Here is a 25,071-nt window from a genome sequence, read left to right as displayed (position 1 = left end):
TCTCACACTTCCCACCCCTCCCTAATGACTGGCAATTGCTCTTTGCTCTGACAGCCGGCATCCACGAATGCTTACTCGAGCCCCTCTATTTAATGATTGGCACTATGCCCTTATTCTGCCAAATCCAACCTTGACCCAGTTCTGGATTTACCCGATTTTCTTCATTGCTCTTTGGAGTTGTGCACCTCTGAGTTTTGCAGAGTGGGCCCTTGGATAGACATTCATTGGCCTGCTCTGAGTTTTAATGATGAACAGTAGTGTAGCGGTTAGCGTGACGATATTATAGCTCGGCGCATCGGAGTTCAGAGTTCAATTCCAACACCACTGTAAGGAGTCTGCACATCCTCCCCGGGGAATGCGTGGGTTTTCTCCGGTTCTCCGGTTTCCTCCAATGGTCCAGAGATGTACCAATTAGTAGGTTAATTGGTCACTATACATTATTCCATGATTAGGCTCAGGTTAAATTGGGGGTCGCTGGGCAGTGCAGCTCGAAGGGCTGGAAGGGCCTGTTCTGAGCTGTACCTCTGAAAAATAAATAAATAAAGACAACTTTACAGGTGGCAGCCAATTTCGAGGAGTCCACCTTGAACGTAGGCAGATACCGATGTCGCTGTGAATGCTTGGGTTAGGGCAGGGGTGGCCACCCTTTTACATTCCATGCATCAATTTTTTCACGCACGAGTTCAGATGCGCCGCACAACTCTTGTACCCCCATTCAATTCTTGTAAAAATATGTTAATATAGACATATTTAGCATTTTTACATGATATATTGATTTAATATAAAAACAAGATAAACATTACTTACCTTAATGAGACTTATAATAAATATATTTTGTCTTCTTTTAATTTCTTCCTTTTTCTTAATCACATATTCTTTCTGTAACTCAGACCCAAGCACTAGCTTCAGTCTTCCTTCTATTTCAGTCTGATGTTGTGGTTTATAGTGTCTGTTAAGGTCATGTCTTGTATTATGTGAAAAGTGTTTTTACAAACAATGCACAATGATTTTCCTGACGGACCCACTATAAATAAGAACTCATTTTCCCACTGTTCATTGAATTCACGCTTACTATCACTTTCAGCTTTTCTTTTGCTCATTTTCTTTTGCACTTTGATGGGTAACTGAGTGTAAAAACAAGGCTCAATTTTCGAAAAAATACAAAACTGCAAATGTTCACAAAGGACGAACAAAGCACAAATCTGTAGCATACGAGTGTCAATTGTAAACTGACTGGCAAAAACCTGCGACGCACCGCTGGTGCAGACGCCTAGCGCTTCAGGGTCAAACACGTATCAAACGTGTATTGAACAGTTATGGATCAACTCCAGAACAAAAGTTCTTCTTTCCTAGTTTGACTCATTGAACATTTTTTTGTAATTGAAAACAGATTAATGTGAAAGAAGATAACATTTGCCAAAAGATGTGCACAAAATAATAAAATTGCTATAAATAAAATTGCTACATTTTAGATTTATTCTCAGTAAAACCCATTTGTAGCTCTAAGCTACTTGAATTCCTGTTATAGATTTATTTTTCTACAAATCGGTTTTTGGTTAATAAGCTTACTTTTTTATTATTATCACTGGGTGCAATGCGTCACTTCTAATCATCCAATGCGCCACTTTTGGCGCATGCGGCATAGGTTGGCCATCCCTGGGTTAGGGTGTTCTGTAAAGGAAATACACATTTGCTTCTAAATGTTGGAAAAAAATACCCCTGTGGCCATTGAGTGAATATTTGTGGTCTTCTGTTGTTGTAGCCCATCCACTTCAAGGTTTGACATGTTGTGCATTCAGAGATGCTTTTCTCCACACCACATTACATCATTTCAGTCATGTGTGGTTAATTGAGTTACTGTTGCCTTGCTGTCAGCTTGAAACAGTCTGGCCATTCTCCTCTGACATCTCTCATTGATAAGGCGTCTTCACCCACAGACCACTCACTGGATGGTTTCTTTCCATTTTTCGTACCATTCTCAGTAAATTCCAGAGACTGTTGTGCGTCAAGATTCAAAGAGACTTTCTGAGATACTCAGATCACCCCACTTGACACCAACAAATATTCCACAGTCAAAGTTATTTAAATTACATTTCTTCCCCTGTTCTGATGTTTGGTCTGAGCAACAACTGAACATCTTGACCATATCTGCGTGCCTTTATGCGAAGAATTGCCGCCACGTGATTGGCTGATTAGACATTTGCTTTAAAGAGCAGGTGTACCTAATAAAGTGGCCGCTAGATATATGTTTATATAACTTACTTAAATATAATTTCAACAATATTGAAGATGGATGGTCATCTTGTAACTTTGCCATGGATAGTCCCAAGCCTCGCTGCAAAAGAAGGAGGGTTGAGCACGGGGCTAGCAATCCCATCCCATAAAAAACCAAAGCTACAGAGACGCCAAGCTCCAAAGACCTCATTCCTGGGAGAGAAAGGGTCTTCGAAAATGGGCTAACCCTGGGGACACCTTGAAAGACTGGCCCAGGACAGAGGCTCTGGAAAGCAGCTGTCGGTGGCCCTTGCCCCATTAGGGGTGATGGACTTAGCTGACTAAGTATGATCATCTTCTAAGGTGAGGTTCCATGTACATTGTTAAGTAACTTTTTCCAACCTGACCATCTCCCTTTTCTGAGTCATGATGCAAAGTCTGAAACATTAATTTAGTTTCCCTGTCCAATACTGCTACATTTTTCCTGCCTTTTCTGCTTATAGTTTAGATTTTTAGTGTACGTTTTGACTTTCATCAACTTCTGCATCTTTCTTTCAGAAGGAGGTGACAGAAGATTTCAGGGAGTTGCGTGCCACTTTGGAAAGGACGGACCTCCTCCAGCCAAATAAGCTGTTCTTCGCGGGACACCTGGCTCACATTCTGCTTCTTGAAGCTGCAGCCTGGCTCACCCTTTGGTACTTTGGAGCCTCTCTTTTCCCCTTTCTGATCAGCTCACTCCTTCTGAGTACTGTGCAGGTAGGTTTACACTTAGAAGCTGCACAGCTAGAGGAATCGTTCCAGCATGCATCCATTTAGCAAATTAGCTGGAGCCCAGATTACTTAAAATGGAATGTGCTACTCATCAGACCCATGCATGCAATTTAATATTTATAGAGCGCACGTGGCCGTGGTTCATGTTGACCTCAATTACTGGTACCTCACTGTAATATCCTGCCGTGGTTTGCTTGCAGGCACAGAGTGGTTGGTTGCAGCATGACTTTGGACATCTCTCCGTCTTCAGCAAATCCAAGTGGAACCATCTTGTCCACAAGTTTATTATTGGTCACCTGAAGGTGGGTCACGCTGCGCGAAGCGGGTTCTTCCCTGTTTTGATTCTTTGTATTACAACACAGAAAAAAGCCATTCAGCCTGTCAGCTGCATGCTGGCTCCTAAAAGAGCAATCCTATCAGACCCATCAGCCCTCCTTATTTCCCTGAAATCCTGTGACCTAGTGTCCCTCAAATCCCTCAGATTCATTGCCTCCTATCTACATCAAAGGGTCATTTACAGTAACAAATTAATCTGTCAGCATGACTGTGATGTGAGAGGTTTCAAAATCACTTGGTTGGAAAACCATGCAAGCACAGGGAGAACATGCAAACTCTACACAAACAACACTTGAAGCCAAAATCAAATGGAGTCCCTGAAGCTATCAGGCAGCAGCATTAACTGCTGTGTCACCTGTCACTGGACTATTGCAACCACTGGTCAGTGCACAACTTCCCAACTCAGTTGTCTGTGATTCCTCAAAGTGAGCTTTGTTACCTTTCTCTCTTCTTGTTGAGCTTGCATGCCGGCTTCTCCCTCAAATATATTCAACTGTCTTTGTGCCTATTTCTCTGTTACTCTCTATCTCTTCTAGGTCTTTTCTACCCTGTCTCTGAACATCTCCAAGTCTTCTTCATAACTTGCCTTGGGTTTCTCAGCTTTGGTGTGTATATTGTTTTTGACTTGCTGCATATTTCTTACCATTGATACCTCCCACTGCTGTGGACTGACTCCCTTATATTTAGAATGCCTCAGCATGTAACGCTGTGTGACTTCATCCTTTATGTTTCTGTAACTGCACATCAACACAGTTAGAATTCTTCATAAATTGGTCTATGCATGCTGAACTGCAGGAATTAAATGACCCAGCGACTTGAATCGTGCTGTGACGTGCATGTATGTGGTGAGTAGAAAAGCTACTCAACAGCGTGACGTTGGATATCTCTCCGTGTTCAGCAAATCCATGTGGAGCCATCTTTTCCACAAAATTGTTACTGGTCACTTGAAAGTGGGTCACACTGCATGTAGGGTTATTTTGCTTGAAGCTCTAGAGTTCTATTGTGGCAGATTATATTAACCCCAATCCCAATCCAGAAATACAAAAATCCAAAAATGTTGTATAAGGAGGGCATCTGTTCTGGTGGCAATGCTCCTGAGATTAAATTGTTTGCTAAACATCACGGCTTATGCTTGCGAATCTTAATGATCATTCTACATGTTGATTAACACCATCAGAAGAGAAGTTGGTTGATTTCACTGATTCCCAAGATAGTGATAAGACATGGGGACACAGGAGGCTACCAGTTCAAGTTTAATTGTCATACAACCATACACAGGAATTCAGGCAAACAAAACAACACTCATCTGGGACCAAGGTGCAAATCACAGTACCAGTAGTCTGATACAACACACAGAGCACATGTAATTATGATAGCAGAAAAACATACAGTCACAAAAGACAATATTATAGCCCTAGTGCCTGAGTGTCATGGCCTGCAGACTGATGGTGCACAGATGTTCTGGAGCCATGTTTCTGCAAGGTCAAGCCGCAGCAGTTCCTCATTTTGCCAGTGCAGCCACTGATGAAAGCAAGCTAGCATGTCTTCCCATGATTGAATACTGGAGGTCATCACTGACAGGAGGGGGCAACCTCTAACCCTGTACAGAATCCAGTAGCACGCAGCCAGCTCCACCATCCCCTTCACTGGGAGCTGCAACAGGCAACTCTTCGGCGTGAGGGGTTGGTTCAACCAAGGCAAAGCATCTCTTCAACCATCTGTCTCGCCAATGAACCAGTGAATCGGACTCACAATATTCTATATTACCAATGTCCAGCAGGGTCTTGAGATCACAATGGAAACACCCAAGGCAATAATTCGTTGCCTCGCACACTGCCTGTACACACCACCTTCTTCCCTGATTGGCCGTAGCAGGATGCAACATTGTGTGCAATAAGTTCAGCTCCACCGCTGTCCAGCAGCTTGCTAGTGGGATGACCTGCTGTACTTGATATTTTTAATAACTCACAAAGTCTTGTGATCATACAAAAAGACATAAAGGGCAAACAATTGCAGCTATGTTTGGACCCAGAGAGGCTGCTGTGACTGAGTGCGCCTCCACCTTAGCGGAAAGCAGAAAGATGCTGAAATCAGCAATTAAAAAAGAATATGGTTGATGCAGGCCTCAGCCAGGGACTTTCACTTGCTCAGTTTGTTTCTTGCTAGTTATAAAATGCATCCTTCGTAGCTTACACTCAAAAGAAAATAAATACAGTATATTCAGCTAGTGGCTGTTTGTTGAGAGCTTGGCGATATTTGATGTATAGTATAGGGGTGGTGAATGGCCACACAGCGGGAGAAGTTAGACATTATTCCAGCCCAATAATTCCTCTTTCTCCCCTTGTACAGGGTGCTCCAGCAAGCTGGTGGAACCACCTCCATTTTCAGCACCATGCCAAACCCAACTGCTATCGCAAGGACCCTGACATTAATATGCATCCCATCTTCTTTGTCTTGGGAAAGAAGCTTCCAGTTGAGGTAAGTAAGGCATGGATACCTCAATCACTTTATTTCCTCTGTGCTGGTTCCACCACCAGGACTTTGAGAGACTGCTGGAGTAGCCTGGATCCAGCTAAATGATTGGGAACACTAGTTAGTGCAGCTGTTTAATGGGATATGGAATTCTAGTTGTTAGGCACAGCACAAGGGACGAACAGGATTTGAAATGGAGAAGACTGACTGTGAGTGTAGTCCAGGATCTCAACTGTGGGGCCAAGAGGAGCCCAAACGAGGACTTGCAGAGGTGCCTTGGTTTGGGAGAGGGCTGGCTTTGTTGAGAACCGGAGAACAGGACCTTTAAAAACTTGTTAGCTCTGGCTTTAGGGCTTCAAATGGGCCTGGTGTCCCTACCTAGTGGTAGCCTTGAATAAAATCTCAGGACTAGAAAAGAGTAGAATTCTGCTTTTCATAGTCCATGTTGCTGTTGTTAGGGTATTTGCCTTGCTAGGCCTTGGCAGGAGAGAGGGGTGGAGGAGGGGGAAACAGGTGGGTAGATAAGTTATTCTTAACACTTCAAGATGACATCAAACAAAATCATATCATAGACAGCTGTGCTTACATGTGTTTGAGTATTCAGCAGCCGTCATTATAGTGCATTAACTATCAGTAAAAGCTTTGCTACTACTTTCCAAACCTGCTTCCTCCACTACTTAGAAAGCCAAAGACAGCTGGTGCATTGGAGTACCATCACCTCCCACAGTTTCTTCCCTAGTTACACATTGGTCCTAGCCTGGAAATAGACTCTTTTTTACCATATTTGTTTTGCTATAATCTTGGAACCTACTACCTCTAAAAACAACGTGGGAGTTGCTTTCTCAAACAGATTGCAAAGGTCCAAGGAGTCCACCATTTTCTCAATTAAAATAGATAATAAATGGCAGCTTTGCCAGTGATGTCCACATCCCAACAATAAATAAAAAAGTTATTAATTTGGAAATCTTTATGGGGAGGTTACATGTGTGGTTGGTGGATCCAAGGATTTTATATGCTCCCATTTGGGCAAATGACGAGGTACACAGAGCTCATGAAAGAGCTGGATGGGAAAATAGATTAAGCAAAGAAGGATGGATTTTATAAAGTGTTGAGCAACAGCTCCACAAATTAGGAATGAAAATAGAAACATTCTGGAAATACTCTGAAGGTTGAGCAGCATCTGTGGAACGAGAAGCAAAGGGAATGTTTCTGGAGGAGTCTTGGACCTGAAGCCTTGCCTTTCTCTTTCCACAGATGCTGCCTGACCTGCTGAGTGTTTCCAGCATTTTCCATTTTTATTTCAAACTTCTAGCACCTGCATTTATTTTAGATTTTCATAAATTAGGGATTTGAATAGCCTAATGTCAGGGGCCCAGAACATTTAAAGTCATTGGAATGTCCACACTTCTGTTTCATGGACTCCTTTTTCTCAGGACACTACATTCAGTACTAATTCATAAAAGGCACTTCACAAGTCTTGCAGTTATTTTCATAAATATGCATAAAGTTAATGTTAATACTCTCTAACCTAGGTGGGAAAGCAGAAGAAGAAGTTTATGCCATACCAGTACCAGCACAAGTATTTCTTCCTGAGTAAGTCCTGACAGAATTTTGTAAACATATCACTGTATTTACATAGAACGTACTGCACAGAAATGAAGTATTCAACCTGACTGGGCTGTGCCAGGAGCTCGTGCTCACCTTCTGCACCTCATCATTTCTACCTCTCGTGTTTAGCTTGCACGAAATTGGATGAACCTTGCATTCATTTATGCCATTTGTCTCAACAAATCCTTTTCAATATTTTACAGTCTCTCTCCACACTCAGGTTCTGCTAAATTTTTCATTAAATTTGAAATCAATTAAATCACCTGTCCAGTTCATTCTTCAATCTTCACAAATTCCCTTCCCATGGCACCTCCTTACACAACTACAGCAGATGAAAATCCTGCTCTTTTACCTCCTCCTGTCCCACCTTTCAGAAACTCTTGTTTCCAGATGCAGCAATGATTTAGTTGCTGGTATTTCTGTTTAGTGCATTTAGTCTATATTCACCTCTCGTGCTGTCCTCAGGTGAAATTGAGTTCAGAGAGGGCAATTGCTTTGTCAAATATCTCCAAGCAGTCTGCAAGCATTACCCAGAGTTACTAGTCATTGTCACTTTAATTCTCTGATTCTCTTTTACTCTCTCTACCTTCTCCTTTACTGTGAGTGTAAATTTGAGGCATAGCACTGAAAAATTACAGGCTTCTGGGCTCCATGTAAAATAGCTGAATTCAGGATTATCAGCAGTTCCACTTCAGGTTTTCAGCATCCACAGTTGTTTCTTATTGTAATGTGTAGTAATTATTCTGTTTTACCCCTTCCCACTGCCTATCCATACCACCCCTTTGGACTGAACTGTGTTCTCTTTATTGCCCCTTTTTTCTACCTTGCATAGCCACTCCCTTTATTTACCCTCCCCATTTTCAACTTTATCACAGTTCTTCTCCTTTGGAATTGGAATTAGTTTACTATTGCCACATCTACTAAGATACAGTGAAAAGCACATCTTGCAGACCGCTCATACAGATCAAATCATTATACAGTGCTTTGAGGTCGTTGTTGTTTGAACCCTTAGTGCCTAGGTGGCACATGGGGCCTCCACAAGGGTCTTCCATTTCTGCCGGTCTTAAGCTCTGCTGCTCGCCGTTACCCAGTTCATGCCTACTTCTTTCAGTTCTGCTTCCACAGACCTTTGCCACGTAATTTTGGGCCTGCCCCTACTTCACATTCCCTGTGGGGTCCACCTTAGTGCTACTTTTGCCAGTTGATCATTTGGCATTCTCATTACATGGCCCAGCCATCTCCATCGTCTTCTTTTCACACAAACTGAGACTGATTCCATATTGCAAGATGTAAGCAAGTCTTGGTTTCTGATTTTCTCAGGCCAGAAGATCTTCTTGATACGTCGTAGACATTTTGTCTGGAACGTGTCAAGTTTCTTGCAGATGTCTTTCGTCATCTTCCAACATTCACTTCCATAAAGTAGTACACTTAGGACGTAGCATTGAGGTTGAACAAAGTAAAACAGTAACTGCAGAATGAAGTGTAACAGCTACAGAGAAAGTGCAGTGCAGGTAAGCATTAAGGTGCAAGATGATAATGAGGTAGATCGTGAGGTCAGGAGTCTATCTCATCGTACTAGGGAATCATTCAATAATCTTCTAACAGTGAGGTAGTAGCTATCTGTGAGCCGGATGGTATATGATTTCAGGCTTTTGTTTCTTGTGCCTGATGGAAGAGGGGAGAAGAGAGAATGTCCGAGGTGAGTGGGGTCTTTGATTATGCTTGTGGATGCTTTATTGAGGCAGTGAGAAGTATAGACAGAATCCATGGAGAGGAGGCTGGTTACCTTGATGTTCTGAGCTGTGCCCATAACCCTCTGAAGCTTCTTGTGATCATAGGAAGAACAGTTGCCATACCAAGCTGCTATGCATCCAAACAGAATGCTTACTATGGTTCTGTACGTTGGTAAGGATCAACGGGGACATGCCACATTTCTTTAGCTTCCTGAGTAAGAGGTGTTGATGAACCTTCTTGGTCCTGGCATCTACATGGTTAGCCCAGGACAGGCTGTTGGTCATGTTCACTCCTAGGAGCCTGGAGCTCTCCACCTTCTCAACCTTAGCACCTTTGTAGTCAGGAGCTTGTGCACTGCACCACTTCCTGAAGTTAATGACCAGCTCTTTTGTTTTGCCAACATTGACGGAAAGGTTGTGGTCATCACAGCATGTTACTAAGCTCTCTTATCTCCCTGTACCTTGACCACGGCGGTGGTGTCATCTGCAAACTTGTAGATGGAGTCAGAGCAGAATCTGGCTATGCAGGCCTGAGTTTACAGGGAGTTGAGTAGAGGACTGAGGATGCCGCCTTGTAGACCCAGTGTTTAGAATAATCATAGCAGAGGCATTGTTGGCTATTCTAATTGATTGTGATCTTTTGGTCAGGAAATCAAGGATCCCATTGCAGAGAGAAACATTGATTCCCAGGCTCAGAATTAGTTGATGAGTTTCCTTGGAATGACAGTATTGTTCTCTAATCCCCTCTATTGTCCTTAGTATTTATTTTTTAGCTCTGACAAGAGATCATAAACATTTTACATAGACACTATTTGATTTGCTGAGTGTTTCCAACATTTTCTCTTTATTTTTAATTTGAATTTCCAGTATTATTCTTCTGTTCATTTACATATTACTTGCTGACTTGAAAGTTTATTAAAGCCATAAATTTATAAATGATGATGGGTTTACATTTGGTTGGACAGCTTCCCCATCTTATACTCTCACTACAGGAAGTCTCACAAATATTTCTGTATTGTAGACTTTGAGTGACATTTTTAATTAAGGTTATTGTAAATTTAAAATTAAATGCTTGGTGTCATCTGAAATGAACTCTTTCAGGATGTGTGCCAGGTCTGTCATTTTCCATCTAACCTCACTTTGTAATTCCGGGACTCATGAATTCTGCAATAAAGAAATAAAATTTTGTAACCGCCAAAAATCTGGCAAAGTGCTGGCAATATTCGGTTCACGGGCTGGATCTGTGCAAGTAACATTTGGGCCTATAACCTCTGAGAATATTTACTGACCATTGAATCAGGCCTCTGATTTTAGCCCAAGAAATATAACCTGACAGCACTGTACTTTTCACTGATCTGTGAGTAATGGCAAACCTACACAAGCATCATTAATTGTACTCCAAAATTAATCTCATTCCCACATGTGCAACCTATAGAAATAACATTGACAGTGAACGTAGCCAAAGATGTAAAATGATTCTACCTTGCAACATTTAAAGACAGGAATTTAATTTTACAGATGACATGCATATTAAGAAACTGACAAGAGATAGAGAAAGTGCAGGAATCTGAGGATACCTGTCCCTTAATAACGGGAATCCTTCTTTTAGTTGTGAAAGGGTGATACCATACTCTTCTGTTGGCTGAGCAGAACAGTCCCATCCCTCCACAGATTGGGCAGAGATTGTTCCCTCTTTCCATCACTGAGAGTCTGCAACATTCATTTGTGGAATACATGCCATAAATAAGGATTGAAGAGATCCTTTATGGGCAATGGATTGATTGATTGAGATTAAATTGAGGAATAGTCATTGAGAGTTGTTGGGTGGGTCGGGGGGGGTGGGGAGAAGAGAGAAATCCAGTACATCTGGGAGACTATGTACAAAATGTGAGTAGAATATTATTTGAAATGGGAGAATTGTGTAAAACTGGTGTTTCCCAGTGGCCTTTCCATGCATGTTGTCTAACACTTTGCCTCTGTTATTCCAAGTCTCCCAACATATCTGGCTGTGGTGAGATACATTTTCCTTTTCATTGATTGGCCAGCTCTCTCTCCTGACTTCCCCATAAATAAAGCTGGTATGCAGAGAGTAGATATCCTGTGTCTACCTCACACGGCCAGTGGTCTGTGTAGAGTTTTAAATTTGCTGGGACACGGTTGCTGTGAATCAAAGGCGTGTGTGCGATGCTGGGAATGTAAGGAACTTAAAAAGCTAATTGTTGCAATAAGCATACTTCTGCAGTCAGAAGCTCAGGGCTTCCAGCTGAAGCATTTATGATTTTTTAGGATTAAATGCAAACTTGTATAAACTTCCTACAATTACTCCCCTTTCCTCCCCTCTCTGAATACAGTGGTTTTTATTCTCTGTATGCTGGCAGCTTGTTCATCCCCTCGCAGTCAATGCAGTTGTCAGCTAAAGTAGAGTTGCCGGGCTGTGATCAGTGTTAACGGAAGAGTGTGAGCATACATTTAACTGACAATTCTTCGTGTACCCTCTCTCATGGGAGGTCACTAAGGAGGAGGGCAACTTGTCTGGATTTATCCTTTGTGGCCAACTTTATGAGATGAAGTGTTGTCCTTGGTGTACCTAAAGTTAGCAAAGAATTGAGTCTGTGAGTTAGTGTGCATTAACTCTGTGCCCGGCGATGGGCTTACAGGCTGTCATACCCAACTAACGCTGTTAGCTGCTAAACTATTGGAGAGGCAAGTCTTTAAGAAACTCTGATGGAAACCTGATATTTTTTCAACTCTGTGATCCAGGTACAATCTACAAAGGTCCTGACACGAGACTTCACTCTTTGTACGGTCTGGTGTGGCTCTGACTGCAGTGCCGTCCCTCCAAGCAATGAGAGCAGAGCTCTGAAGGATCTCTATCGTAGGTTGATGTGGAAACCACACCTCCACTTTTACTTCCTAGATTGTGCCAATAATTGCAGTTGAAGATTGGTGAAATTTATATTGTTGGGTCTTGGTGGCGTTAGAATAGCTGAATTGGAAATGGTATTTTTTCACACTGTACTATAAAACCTCAGAACATTTGAGGGTTCCTTCAGTGTAAAGTATTTCCTGTTCCTCATTTCATCTCTTGCCAATATTCGAGCATATTTATATAAATTTGAACAAGACAAAAACATTTTACTGCTCTCAGTTATTGTTTCAGTATGGGCTCACACTATCCTTTCGAGCTTGCCTTTGAACTCGTGTTGGTTTTAGAGTTTCCCTATAGTACAGCCCATCCCTTACTTGGTCCTGTTACTGCCATTTCCATGGGCACTCATTTCAGGTGATCAAAATGCATGGTCATCCTAGCATTGCCCAGATCTTCACAACTCATGACAATAGCATCACTGCTGCTTTGTATGATCAGATCCTGTCTTTGTAAGCTCCAAGCTCCACCTAATGCCTCAATTGTTTTCTGTCTGTCCTGCATGTAATTCTTTCTGCCACGGAATTGTACTTCTGAAAAGAGTGCAATATGATATGTAGTGATGAGAGTTGGGTTTGACACGTTAATGGGCAAATGAAAGACAAAGCTGCCTTAATGCAGATGTCATTTCCCCTTCTAATGTTATCTCTGTGTGCAAAGTGTCCATTATTTGCTTGGCGTCAGAAATAGTCCATGACATATTGATGCACTGTTTGCTATTAATTCTCTCCAATACATCACATTGAAAGCAGTGAATTGTAAATGATTTTAAAATGGTGCCTCTTGGATTTAGGTTTTGTATTGTCTGGATACTTATCAATCAGTTAAGTGTTTTAATATTTCGATCGTAACACTGATAACTCCAGTTCACCGTCTATGGCCCTGTTCCACCCACAGCACAGGACTCTCAACATATCTTGAAGTAGTAAGGGACCCAAGCATTGCCCCCATCATCTCCCTGGGTTATCTATGATCCGTTTGAAATTTGCTGTGATTCTTTGACCTACTCTTACTCCACTACCACTTGCCCCCCCACCCCCGGTCTTCCTGTGTTTCCATGGCAATCTATGTTTGCCCAAGGAAAGGGTTCTTTACCAGCATTTATTTGATATGTATGACTGCTTTGTCAGACCAGACAGATGTTAATGCCGCGTAAAGCAAGTAAACAATGTTAAAATTCCTTAAAAGCCAGGACATCCCCAATTTTGTATTTTCTTTATTTGTTAGCAGCTGATTTGACCTTGGGTGCCACAGGTAGAGCAGCTACCTCAAAACTACATAGACCTACTGACCTCACTTGCTTCCTGCATGGAGTTAGAGAACACCGAACATAGAACAATAGAGCACAGCATGCACCCATTTAACCCAGATATAATTCTTCCTGTTACTGCAAGGATTTCCCTGGAGTACTCCATTTTCCTCCCACATCCCAAAGACACACTGGTTAGTATGATAATTGGCCACCAACTATTACCCCAGAGTGGGGGAGTGGTTGAAGGATTAGGATGACGTTGATGGGCATGTGAGAAAGAATAGGTTGCAGGTAAAGGGAGAATGGATGGGAATATTCTTGAGTTGTTATAGGCTCAATGGATTGAATGGCTTCCTATCTCATGAGTAAATACAACATAGACCATCTAATGCACCTGAATGGATGCAACCCAACTTCTAAACAAGTGTATGTTTTTTCCCCTCTTGTGCATTGGCTAAATGGAGAAATTGAGTGCCAAGAGCTTGCATCGTGATAGAGGCAGGAGTGGTTCATTACCACTGACTCTGTTGAATGCCAGTATTTTGCTAGAGTTCCTTTTTTCAAAACTACTCCATTCATGATTTTAAAAAATGTACAAAAGGAAAGGTACAACAATTTACAATTGTGGCTTTTCTTTTCTCTCTGCCACAGTTGGGCCTCCAGCATTGCTGCCCCTCTACTTCCAGTGGTACATCTTTTACTTTGCTGTGACTCGGAAGCAGTGGGCGGTGAGTATTTCCAGCAGCCTCCAGGGTGTTGCATTAGCATTGGCTTCAATTCCCTCAACTTGTTACTTGTGATTTAATCGTAACTCCCTCGACGACCTAATGGCCATGTGATATACACTGAGCCCTTCAGGCAAATCCAGGTTCCTTTCCTGATTTAAGATAGCTGATCTCATTCAGACACAGTCTACACAGAAGGGTGCTATATTCCCCTCTCTGCTACTGGAGTACAGAGCAGCGAAAAACAGGCTTGGACTCCTGCTTCAGAATGGTTTCAAATGGCTGTGGCTAATGATGTTAGTCAGAGGTACTGGGTTTTAACTGGTACACCTGTATTTAATAATATACTGATATATCTGTTAAGTGAGTATTACTGGTAGGAGTGTTTAACTGTATATACTACAGTGCTGTGTGATAGATATTAGAATATTTAGTAAATGTCAAATCTTTATGTACTTCAATGTCAATACTGTAAGAAGAGAATACAGTCATATTCAATAATGTGTACGTGTCGGGACATGTAATACAACTTTAGGTTGATAGCCAGTTCAGGTATTCCAAATTTTGGCCTACATTGGGTATTGGTAAAGAAAATAGTTTTCTATAAAGTATAAGTGCTATGGATAGTGAGTTGTGTTCAAACACTCACTTCCATGACCCACACCCACAACCACTTTATTTTTTTAGTAAAACAAGTTCATTGGTAACAGGAAGAAAGGGACACTTTTAGGCTGAAAACCTTTTTGGATTCTTTCTGTACTCGTACATTCTTCCAAGGATCATTTATGCTTGCACTGATATACCTACTGGCATTCCTCAATCGGTTCCCTGATTTTATGCAAGTAATGCACATCATAGATAGCACGGCTGCTATCACAGTGGGATTTCATTCCCCGGTTTATCACTTGTGGGGTAAGTATTCCATTAGTTTTATGACAGGGACTTCATAAAACTCCAGAGACTCCAGTGTCACCTATTCACAGTTAACACTGCTGGATCTGATATGAATCCAAAGTAAGATACTTCCATTGTCAAATTCCTTCTGGTGCAATATGTTTGCCCTTTATTAAAAGTTTCTCCCATTACCATCAATAGTCTTTTAAATATTCACTTTGGTTTAGTCCAGATCAAAGCTCCCTCTCCAGTACATCTGCAGTGTTGAGTGCTTCACTTCTGCCTTGTAAATTGCGTGTGCCTCAGCTGTGGAAAGGTGACCACTGGTGGTCCTGGGCAAGAATTCACATGCTCCTGTTTTTCCAGGTGGAGTGTCTGCACTCCCACCCCTCAGTGCTTCAGTAGCCAGCTGATAACCACTGTCCTGTCACAGGTAAAGTAATGCATATCATAGACAGTCTGTCGTTCCCTGCCACCGAGGGGAAATATGAACTAGAATGAAATAAAGTTTTAAAAAGAAATGGTTTTGCCTTTTCACAGGACCTGGCTTGGATGGTGTCCTTCTACATTCGTATCAGCCTGATGTACATACCGCTGCTTGGAATTCAGGGATTCCTGGCCATGTTCTTCCTTGTGAGGTAGGGCTGGCGTGTTGTAGCACTGTTCGCATTGGTTAGGGTTCATTGTCTGCAGTAACAATTACAAGAATTGTTCCTTGAATTGTGAGTGTAGCCAGTAACTGCTAGACATGTCGATTTGTGAAAACAAATGGCATTTATGGTTTAGTTTATCTGCACCTGATTTAATGCGTGAATAGGCTCAAGGAATAATGAAGCCGTTATTCCCCATTCCACTGCCTATATTACTTACTGGTCTGTCTTCAGTGCCCCTTGTTGCTGACATTTATTTCTGCCTTGCTGTTTGTTTATTTCTTTTCCATCTCCTCACATAGACTGTGTCTAATACCACTGAATAGTTTAATTCTTCCACTCCAGTCAGACCGTCTACGCAGCACGTGGTTAGGTCACTGCAGCTGATAACAGCTGCTCCATCCCTCTACTGAGAACGCAATCATTAGTCTTTATGCGTAATGCTCCACACAAAAGGCACTTGCACTAATGTGTACCCAAGACAGATATTTATTTCTTCCTAGCTGCTTGTGTTTCCGCTGTTATTCAGACACTCAATAACATTTAATTGGACAACAACTCCTATGTAAACAGCCTGCAGCCAGTCTGGGACAGAGCTGCCAGATTAATTTAATTAATACTTTGCTTCAGTATTCACTAATGAGAGGGTGTTTGTAAGAACAATGTAAAACAGACTGATATGAACATGTTGACGTTAAGAAAGAGGAAGTGCTAAAACTTTTGAAAAACATTTGTCGTTCCTACATTAAGTGTTGTGTCACATGATGCAGGCGATCATGGTCTTTCCATGACCATGATTGTACTTGACAGATTTTTCTGCAGAAGTGGTTTGCCATTGCCACCTTCTGGGCAGTGTCTTCACAAGACAGCCCCCAGCCCCCATCAATACTCTTCAGGGTTTGTTGTCTGGTGTCAGTGGTCGCATGATCAGGACTTGTGATATGCACCAGCTGCTCATACGACCATCCACCAGATGCTCCCATTGTTTCATGTGACCCTGCTTGAGGGAGGGAGAATGGGGCTAAGCAAGTGCTACACCTTGCCCAAAGTTGACCTGTGAAGGAAAGGAGTGCCTTACACTTCCTTTGGTAGAGATGTCTCTCCACCCGGCCACCCACTGAAAAACATTAGGATAGATAATTCCTCAGGGGCAGGCTGGATATTCTCACATTTCTACAGGAAGTGCAAGAAGAGATTGCGGCACTTTTGGTGGTGATCTCTGAGTCCTCACTGGTCAAAGAAGTAGAACGAGATGGCCGAAGTGTTCTTTTGTTCAAGAAAGGAAGTAGTGATAACCCTGGGAATTATAGACCAGAAGTGGACTTTGATGGTGGACAAATTATTGGAAAAGATTCTTAGAGACCTGATTTATGAGGATATGGAGAAAATAGTCTCATTATGGATAGTCAGCATGGCTTTGTGAGGGCGGGTCATTCCTCAGAGCCTGATTGAATTCTTTGAGGATGTGACAAAGCACTATGATGAAGGTAGAGCGGTGGGCTGTGGTGTATATGGATTTTAGAAAGGCATTTGATAAGGTTCCCCATGGTTGGCTCATTCAGAAATATCAGAGGGCATGGGATCCAGGAAAGCATGACTATGGGGATACCTCTTGCCCATAGGAGGTAGAGGTTGGTTGTAGATGCAGTGTGACCAGTGGTGTTCCACAGCGATCACTGATCTTTGTGATTTTTAATAAATGAATCTGATGGAAGGGTGGGTTAGTAAATCTGCAGGTTGATAGTGTTGTGCATAGTTTAGAAGGTTATCAAGGATTACAACTGGATATTGATAGGATGCTGGGCTGGGCTGAGAAGTGGCAGATAAAGTTCAACCCATAAAAGTGTGAAGTGATTCACTTTGGAAGGTTGAATTTGAAGGCAGTATATGTGGTTGATGGCAGGATTCTAAGGGCTGTAGAGGAACAGACGGATCTTCAGGTCCACATTGTAGATCCCCCAAGGTTGTCATGCAAGTTGATAGAGTTGTTAGGAAGGTGTCTAGTGTGTTGGCCTTCATTAATCAGGGATTGAGTTCATGCACTGCAAGGTAATATTGCAGCTCTATAAAATCCTGGTTAGACTAGACTTGGAACATTGTGTTCAGTTCTGGTCACCTCATTATAGGAAGGATGTGGAAGCTTTAGAGAGGGTGCACGAGAGAATTACTGAGATGCTGCCTGGATTGGACAAAATTTTTTATGAGGATAGGTTGAGAGAACTAGGGCTTTGTTCTTTGGAGCAAAGAAGGATGAGAGGTGACTTTACAGAGATGTACAAGATGATAATTGAGGCATAGATTGAGACTTTTCCCAGGCTAATTTAAGGTGATTAGAGGAAAATACAGGGGGGATGCCAGAGGTATCTTCTTTGCACAGAGAATGGTGGGTGCATGGAACAAGCTGCCAGGGGTTGTAGAAGAGGCACATAAATTAGGGACATTCAAGAGACTCTTAGATAGCCATATGGATGAAATAAAAATGGAAGGAAGGAAAGGTTAGATTCTCCTTAGAGTAGGTTAAAAGTTTGGTACAACATTGTGGGCTGAAGAGCCTGTAATGTTTCATTGCTATGTCTCTAACTACCAGCGTTGAGGCTTGGGCTTCAGAGGGTGGGAGATGAGTGTATCCTATTGTCCAAGAATTAGAGTGGACTCCAATGCTTGCCAAACCCACCAGAGGCAAGCTGGGATAGTGACCAGAAGCTTATTTGCTTTGTCAGAGTCAGGAGAGTAACTCTGGAGAATAATTCAGTTCTCTTGTGTCTGTTTTCTTCTTTTAATCCTGTGAAAAGTTGATGGGAGGAAAAGGTTACAAGGGAACATGGACTGTGATCATCAAAAATTCTTGTTTTTGTAGATCAATGTTAGGGAATCCACAAACATTTCAAGGAAGACATATTTGAAGATTTTCTTACTGTGACGAAGCAAGGGATTGTTCTGTCTGTCAGAAAAGAGTTACATTTGATTATTTGGTATATGCTAAAGTGTATAACACAAAATGGAAGTTTGGGAAACAAAGTGGCGTTAATTTTGAATGTGGGGCAATTTTGAGAAGGTACAAAGAAAACGGTCCATGGCTATATTTTGAGAACTTGGTGTGAATAACAGTCTACAGCTCTGAGAGTAGATAATGGTGCAAAACATATTTGTCTGAGAAGGGGAAGGTGATTCTGCAGGTGTAGATACTGCCTAGTACTGAACCATGGGGAAGTACTAGGGTAGGAGTTCTGAAGGGTATAGGAAGGAGCAATTTCTTTGTGCAAATTTCCCTAGTTGCTGGGTCACAACTAGCGCTAAGAGCTGGCGGAATCAGCATACAGGAGAGGATGAATCAGCGTATAGGAGGGAGATTGAAAATCTGACTGAGTGGTGCCACAACAACAACCTCTCACTCAATGTCAGCAAGACCAAGGAGCTGATTATAGACTTCAGAAAGAGGAAACAAAGTCCATAAGCAGTCCTCTTCGGAAGATCAGAGGTGGAGAGGGTCAGCATCTTTAAATTCCTTCGTGTTATAAATTTCTGAGCATCTGTCCCGGGCCCTGCACATAGGTGCAATTAAAGGTTTCAAAAGTACATTTAATGTCAGAGAAATGTATACAATATACATCCTGAAATGCTTTTTCTTTGCAACCATCCACAAAAACAGAGGAGTGCCCCCAAAGAATGAATGACCGTTAAATGTTAGAACCCCAAAGTACCCCCCAGATCCCCCCCATGTAAGCAGCAGCAAAGCAACAATCCCCCTTCTCGCACTAACAAATAAAAGCATTGGCACCCACCACCAAGAACTCAAGCGTGCAGCAAAGACTACTCATTCACCCGGTATTCGACATACCACAGGCTCTCTCTCCCTAATAAGAGAGAAAGAGATATCACAGCGAAAGGGGAGACGTGATAAACAACTTGCTGGTTTACGATGTTAAAATTATGAAGAAAGCACAGCAGTGCCTCTATTTCCTTAGTTGTTATGAAGATTTGGGATGTCATCTAAAACTTTGACAGACTTCTATAGAAATGTGGTGGAGAGCATATTGACTGATTGCATCACAGCCTGGAATAGAAACACCAATGTCCTTGAATGGAAAATCCTACAAAAAGTAGTGGATATGGCCTAGACCGTCACAGGTAATGCCCTCCCAACCATTATGCTCATAAACATGGAGTGCTGTTGCAGGAAAGCAGCATTGATCTTCTGGGACACCTTCCTCCCAGGTCAGGCTCTCTTCTGCCATCAAGAAGTTAAAGAAGCCTCAGGACTCGCATCTCCAGGTTCAGGAACAGCTATTACCCTTCAACAATCAGGCTGTTGAAACAGTGAGATAACTTCACTCAACTTCACTTGCTGTATCACTGAACTGTTCTCACTTTCAAAGACTCGTCATCTCAAGTCCTTTGATATTATTTATTTATTTATTATTTTTATTTCTTTTATTTTCTTTTGTATTCACCCAAATTGTTGGCTCTTTCGCATTCATTGCTTGTGCGTCGTGTTGGGTGTGGTCTTCCGTTGTTAAAGTTAAAGTCTGTCCTGAGCCTTATAGGCTCGTCAGGCCGGTGCTTATGCCAGTTTCTATGGCATGAAGCAACAGAGAGTACAAGACTACCCCCCCCCCCCCCACCCTGATAGGACGCCGGTCTATTGCAAGGTTAACCCCAGCATTTTGCCGGTACCCATTTTCAGCTAGGTGGACTGGAGCAATGTGTGGTTAAGTGCCTTGCTCAGGGACACAACACGCTGCCTTGGCTGGGGCTTGAACTCAAAACTTTCAGATCGCTAGTCCAACACCTTAACCACTTGGCCACGCACCACAGTTCTTCCTTGATTCTATTGCAGTTCTTGGATTTGCTGAGTATGCCTGCAAGAAGGTGAATCTCAGCGTTGTATATGATGGCATATATGTACTTTGATAATAAGTTTATTTTGAACTTTGAGATAGAGGCAAAGACATCAAGAGAGTGTGTGTGTGTGTGTGTGAGAGAGAGAGAGAGAGAGAGGGAGACAGACAGATTCTCTACAGAAGGATCCATCAACAAACACATCGACGTTCTATTTTGGTGCTGGATATGTGGTGACACTTGCAGGCTGTACCCAGTGCACCCTTCCATTGTGTTGGTTGTTAATGGAAGCAACACACTTCACTGTATGTTTCAATGTACATGTGATTGAATAAATGAATCTGAATCCGAGAGACTGGTAAAGCTTTCGACAATTTGTGGTTCCCTCAGTTGACCAACTGTATAGTGATGGCTTGGTGACTGGTTGTTAAGTAGAATTTCATTAACATTTTTTCTTTCTGTATTTATTCTTTATATAATAATAATTTCTTATAACCTTGACTATGCATATAGTGTCTCCTTTGCAGAATCCTTTTGCTACTGAATCTGAAAAGAACACTGGATGAATTTTAAAATATTTTTATTACAGTGTCCTTGTATGTAGTTATTAGACCAGTTGTCCATCAGTTCCAATCTTATCATGGCAGTTGGGGCATTGAAATTCGGTCCTGTTGTTTTCAGGATGAAAGTGATTAATTTTTGTGAATCGCAAGTAATGTAGGATTTGCAGTAAATGTGGTTAAATGGAGCCAGGGTATAATCACCTGTGATTTACTTGAATAGATAGACACTGCTGAATGGTCTATGCTTGTTCTAAGGATAATCTTAAAGCCAGTTTTTTTCACCATTTAAGTTTATAGTTTCTATATTATAAACTGAAGGTGAAATGCTGAGCAGGTGAGGTAATATTTGTGAAGGATGAAGGAGTAATACTTTAGATCATTGAAAAGTAGCTGTGATCTGAAACTCTGAGATTGAAAAATACCTAGTTGTTAGATGTGCTGATTTTGAGCAAAATAGTCTAGGACAAAGTGCAATGGAAGGATTCTGGATTGTTTTCACTATAATTCTGAAAAATTTAAGTCTTTAAAAAATGTATTGATGCTTGGTTAAAGCATATTTTTTCCTTTCCAATGATTGATTCCATAGTTCATGTCTGCAGGTTCGTGGAAAGTAATTGGTTTGTGTGGGTGACCCAGATGAACCACATTCCCATGGCAATCGATCATGATCAGAATGAGGAATGGCTGGCCACGCAGGTGAGAGGCAAACGTCACTGGATACTGATGAAATGTCACTGGATATTGATCTAAGTACTGATGAAATGTCACTGGATACTGATCTAAGTGATGACTCCTCTGTCAGTTTGGATTCTTTGCATTGTGTTATATTTTGAGAAGAAAAGCTGTCCTCTGCTCTTCTTCTCAGACAGACCCCCAGGATGAAGGTGCCTGAGCTTTGTGGGTTCTGGGGTGGCTAATGGGGGCAATGTGGATGTGCAGACCCTTCCACAGATGGGGCAGGAGCATTGTGGTAGAAATCAAAAAGTTAGTTTATTTTCTAAAGATAATGTAGAAATTGGAAAAGGAAAGCTTGAGGGAGGTGAAATTCCTAGGCTATAAGAGTTATAGAGAAATACACTCCACAGTCCATCAAGTCCATGCCCACTATTAAACATGCAGTTTTTTAATCATCCCCTAACCTACCCTAACATTCCCATCAACAACCCCTCTGCAGACTTGACCACCTATCTACAGTCTTGGGACAACGCAAAGTGGCCAACTAACCCGCACTTTTGGGAAACTTGGGCGGCCAGGGGAAAATTGTGTGGTTACACAGAGAATGTGTAAACATACGGAGATGGCATCGGGGTCAGAAATGAACCTGGGTCTCTGACACGGTGAGGCAGCCACTGTACACCGTTTTGGTGTAGGATTCAGGCTGCAGGATTGTTCCATCAATAAGCCACCTACCCTCGTATCACCCTGAGGAAAGCATGAAGGACAGCAAACAACAAGCTGCACTTGTAGCATCCGGTTCAGAGAGTGCACTGGTGAAATAGAGATTAGGGGAACTGAGGAGAGATTTAGTAGGCCGGTGCTGTTTCTGCAAAAGGTGAATCATACCTGTGTAGCCATTGTGCTTCTCCAATCTGCTGAATCTGCTGCTGTCTAGCACAAGCCCTATACTGTAATGGAATGCAGCAGTGCTAAATTGAAGACAAGGTTGGGATTTGTAACCACTGACCAGTAATGAATTCCATATTAACCAAGAGCTTGTTACTGTGATAAAAGTGAGCTGTTAAACACAGCATACCCAATGTACACTAGAATTTTCTCACACTGTCTCAGTTTCCACAATCTGTTGAGTATTTTCCACAGAGAATATTGTAATTGATAGAAATTCCTTAAATATGAGAGCTCTTTCACATTCTTTCACTCAATCGTTCGAACAGATTAAGAAGAAACCAAGAGTAACACACACACAAAATACTGGAGGAACTCATTAGGTCAGGCAGCATCTATGGAAAGCTATAAACAGTCGACATTTCAGGCCGTGGCCCTTCATTGGGACTGGAAAGATGGGGGGAAGAGGCCAGAATAAGGTGGCGGGAGGGAAGGAGTACATGCTAGAAGGTGATGGGTGAAGCGAGATAGGTGGGAGAGTGGGAATGAAGTGAAAAACTGGGATCTGATACGTGGAAAGGGCAAGGGGCAGGGGCTGAAGAAGAAGGAACCTGATAGGAGGGGAGAGCGGACCATGGGCGAAAGGGAAGGAGGAGGGGCACCAGGAGTAGTTGATAGGCAGGTGAGGAGAAGAAAAGAGGTAATAGGGAAGCCAGAGAGGGGGATGGAAGAAGAGGGAAGGGGAAGTGGGAGGGGAAAAAATTACCTTAAGTTAGCAAAATCGATATTTATGCCATCAGGTTGGAGGATACCCGGAATATGAGGTGGTGTGCCTCCTGAGAATGGCCTCATCAAAGCAGTAGAGGAAGCCATGGAGCAATATGCCAGAATGGGAATTGGAATTAAAATGGTTGCCTACTGGGCAATTCTGCTTATTGCAGATAGAGCAAGGGTGCTCAACAAAGCAGTCCAAAGTAACAAAGGAATTATAAAAGCCCAAACTTTAAAGATTTTTTGAAATATTGTGGAATATCAGTAGCTCGGGTGGGCTATTTGCAAGTCTGGTTGATCGCTGAGCTTGGCAAAATGTTTGCAGATGTTTCGGCTCCAATCGAGAAACCATCATCAGTGTGGAGTTGAGGATGTTGTCTCCTCACAATGCTGGCTTATAAACTCCAGCAACGCAACATCACAGTTGCTCACAAAACAACTGCAACTTTGAAGAGGAACCTATCAAAACACAACAAAATGTGAGTGACAGAACAAGTGTTATCTACAAAATCTAGTGTAGTGGCTACGACAAGTACTGCATTGGTCATACAGAAATAAAAGTATTGACCAGGTTTACACAAGCATCAGCTAGTGAGCAGAAGGCACGGCCCACTCTCACTAGTATTAGCTGCTGAAGAAGAGCACCATTTCAGCTGGACGTCAGCTAAAGTCTTGACTCAAGCAAGGACACGAAAAGAATGGGAATTTCTCAAAGCATGATTCTCTACAGAAGGATCCATCAACAAACACATCGACATTGATCTGGTATATGAAAGCTTACAGAGAAAAGAGAAACAACAACGTCAACAATTATTGAATCGTGAGTAATCTCAGGACTTGAACAGTGAAGCAAACAATTCCAACGGACCTTCCTCAAAGTTAGCCAATCAGTATCCTGTACTGCGAAATTGTTCCCAGTGTTTTGAACTAGCCAACTGGATCAAAACGTCTAATCGATATCCATTCAGACCCTGGAGGAGTATATAAACCAGCATTCCGAGGAGACAACACCCTCAACTGTGCACTGATATGGCTACTCGATTGGAGCTGAAAAGTCTGCAAACATTTGGCCAAGCCTGGCGAGCAACCAAACTTCCAATCATTAAAGATGCAATTCTATAAGAGTTAATTCAAAGGAATTCTAGGAGCAGATCTCAACATATTAGAGATGTTGATATTTTCTCCCTTTTGGAGATCTTCATCCAAAGATCACTGTTATAGATTTTTAATTAATTGCAGCTTAGTATCATGATCACATTCTCTCATTGAGACTGTGTGGGTCTCAAATTTATTTTGATGGGATGTATTGGTATCTAGTTTTAGACCATATCCCCATAGGTTTAATGGCTGTGTCTGAGGGTACACTCCTCTTCCTTTCTCTGCACCATGCATCAATGTCTAAATCCAATAATCTTGGGTATTGCATCAATTCTTCTGCTGTAGTGACTCACCATTGTTCTGGTAGGAAAAAGAGAATTTACTATATTTAAATTCTGCATCCTATACAGTTTATGATATTTGATATTTGTATCATTTGCTTTATTTGCTTTCTCTTTCAGTTGCATGCCACTTGTAATGTCCATCAGTCTTTCTTCAATGACTGGTTCACAGGTCACCTCAACTTCCAGATTGAGCATCAGTAAGTATTGATCTCAACCTCAGGCATTTTGTATGAGGGGAGTATGTTCCTCCCATGGTTTGATAGTGGCAGTGGAGTACAGGTTCAAATTTATGTATCAGATAGGAGTAATGTG

General features: G+C 42.0%; 1 protein-coding gene across 2 annotated transcripts in view; it reads left to right on the top strand.

Moving 5' to 3' along the window:
- Positions 1–25,071, top strand: part of LOC132397205 (acyl-CoA (8-3)-desaturase-like) — a 59,054-nt gene that overhangs the window by 29,106 nt on the left and 4,877 nt on the right. Inside the window, exons 3-10 of one of the 2 annotated variants that reach the window (XM_059975650.1) lie at positions 2,776–2,970; positions 3,186–3,287; positions 5,671–5,799; positions 7,326–7,386; positions 13,964–14,040; positions 15,472–15,569; positions 21,583–21,679; positions 24,877–24,956. In XM_059975650.1, coding sequence (XP_059831633.1) covers positions 2,776–2,970; positions 3,186–3,287; positions 5,671–5,799; positions 7,326–7,386; positions 13,964–14,040; positions 15,472–15,569; positions 21,583–21,679; positions 24,877–24,956 — 839 coding nt within the window. Of the gene's footprint in view, positions 1–2,772; positions 2,971–3,185; positions 3,288–5,670; positions 5,800–7,325; positions 7,387–13,963; positions 14,041–15,471; positions 15,570–21,582; positions 21,680–24,876; positions 24,957–25,071 lie in introns of both variants that reach the window. The other variant, XM_059975649.1, reaches the window with a different exon arrangement.

This window comes from Hypanus sabinus, chromosome 7 (assembly GCF_030144855.1).
Source record: "Hypanus sabinus isolate sHypSab1 chromosome 7, sHypSab1.hap1, whole genome shotgun sequence".
NCBI lineage: Eukaryota > Metazoa > Chordata > Chondrichthyes > Myliobatiformes > Dasyatidae > Hypanus > Hypanus sabinus.
The sequence above is the reverse complement of the archived record's forward strand: the minus strand, read 5'-3'. Positions and strand labels throughout refer to the sequence as shown.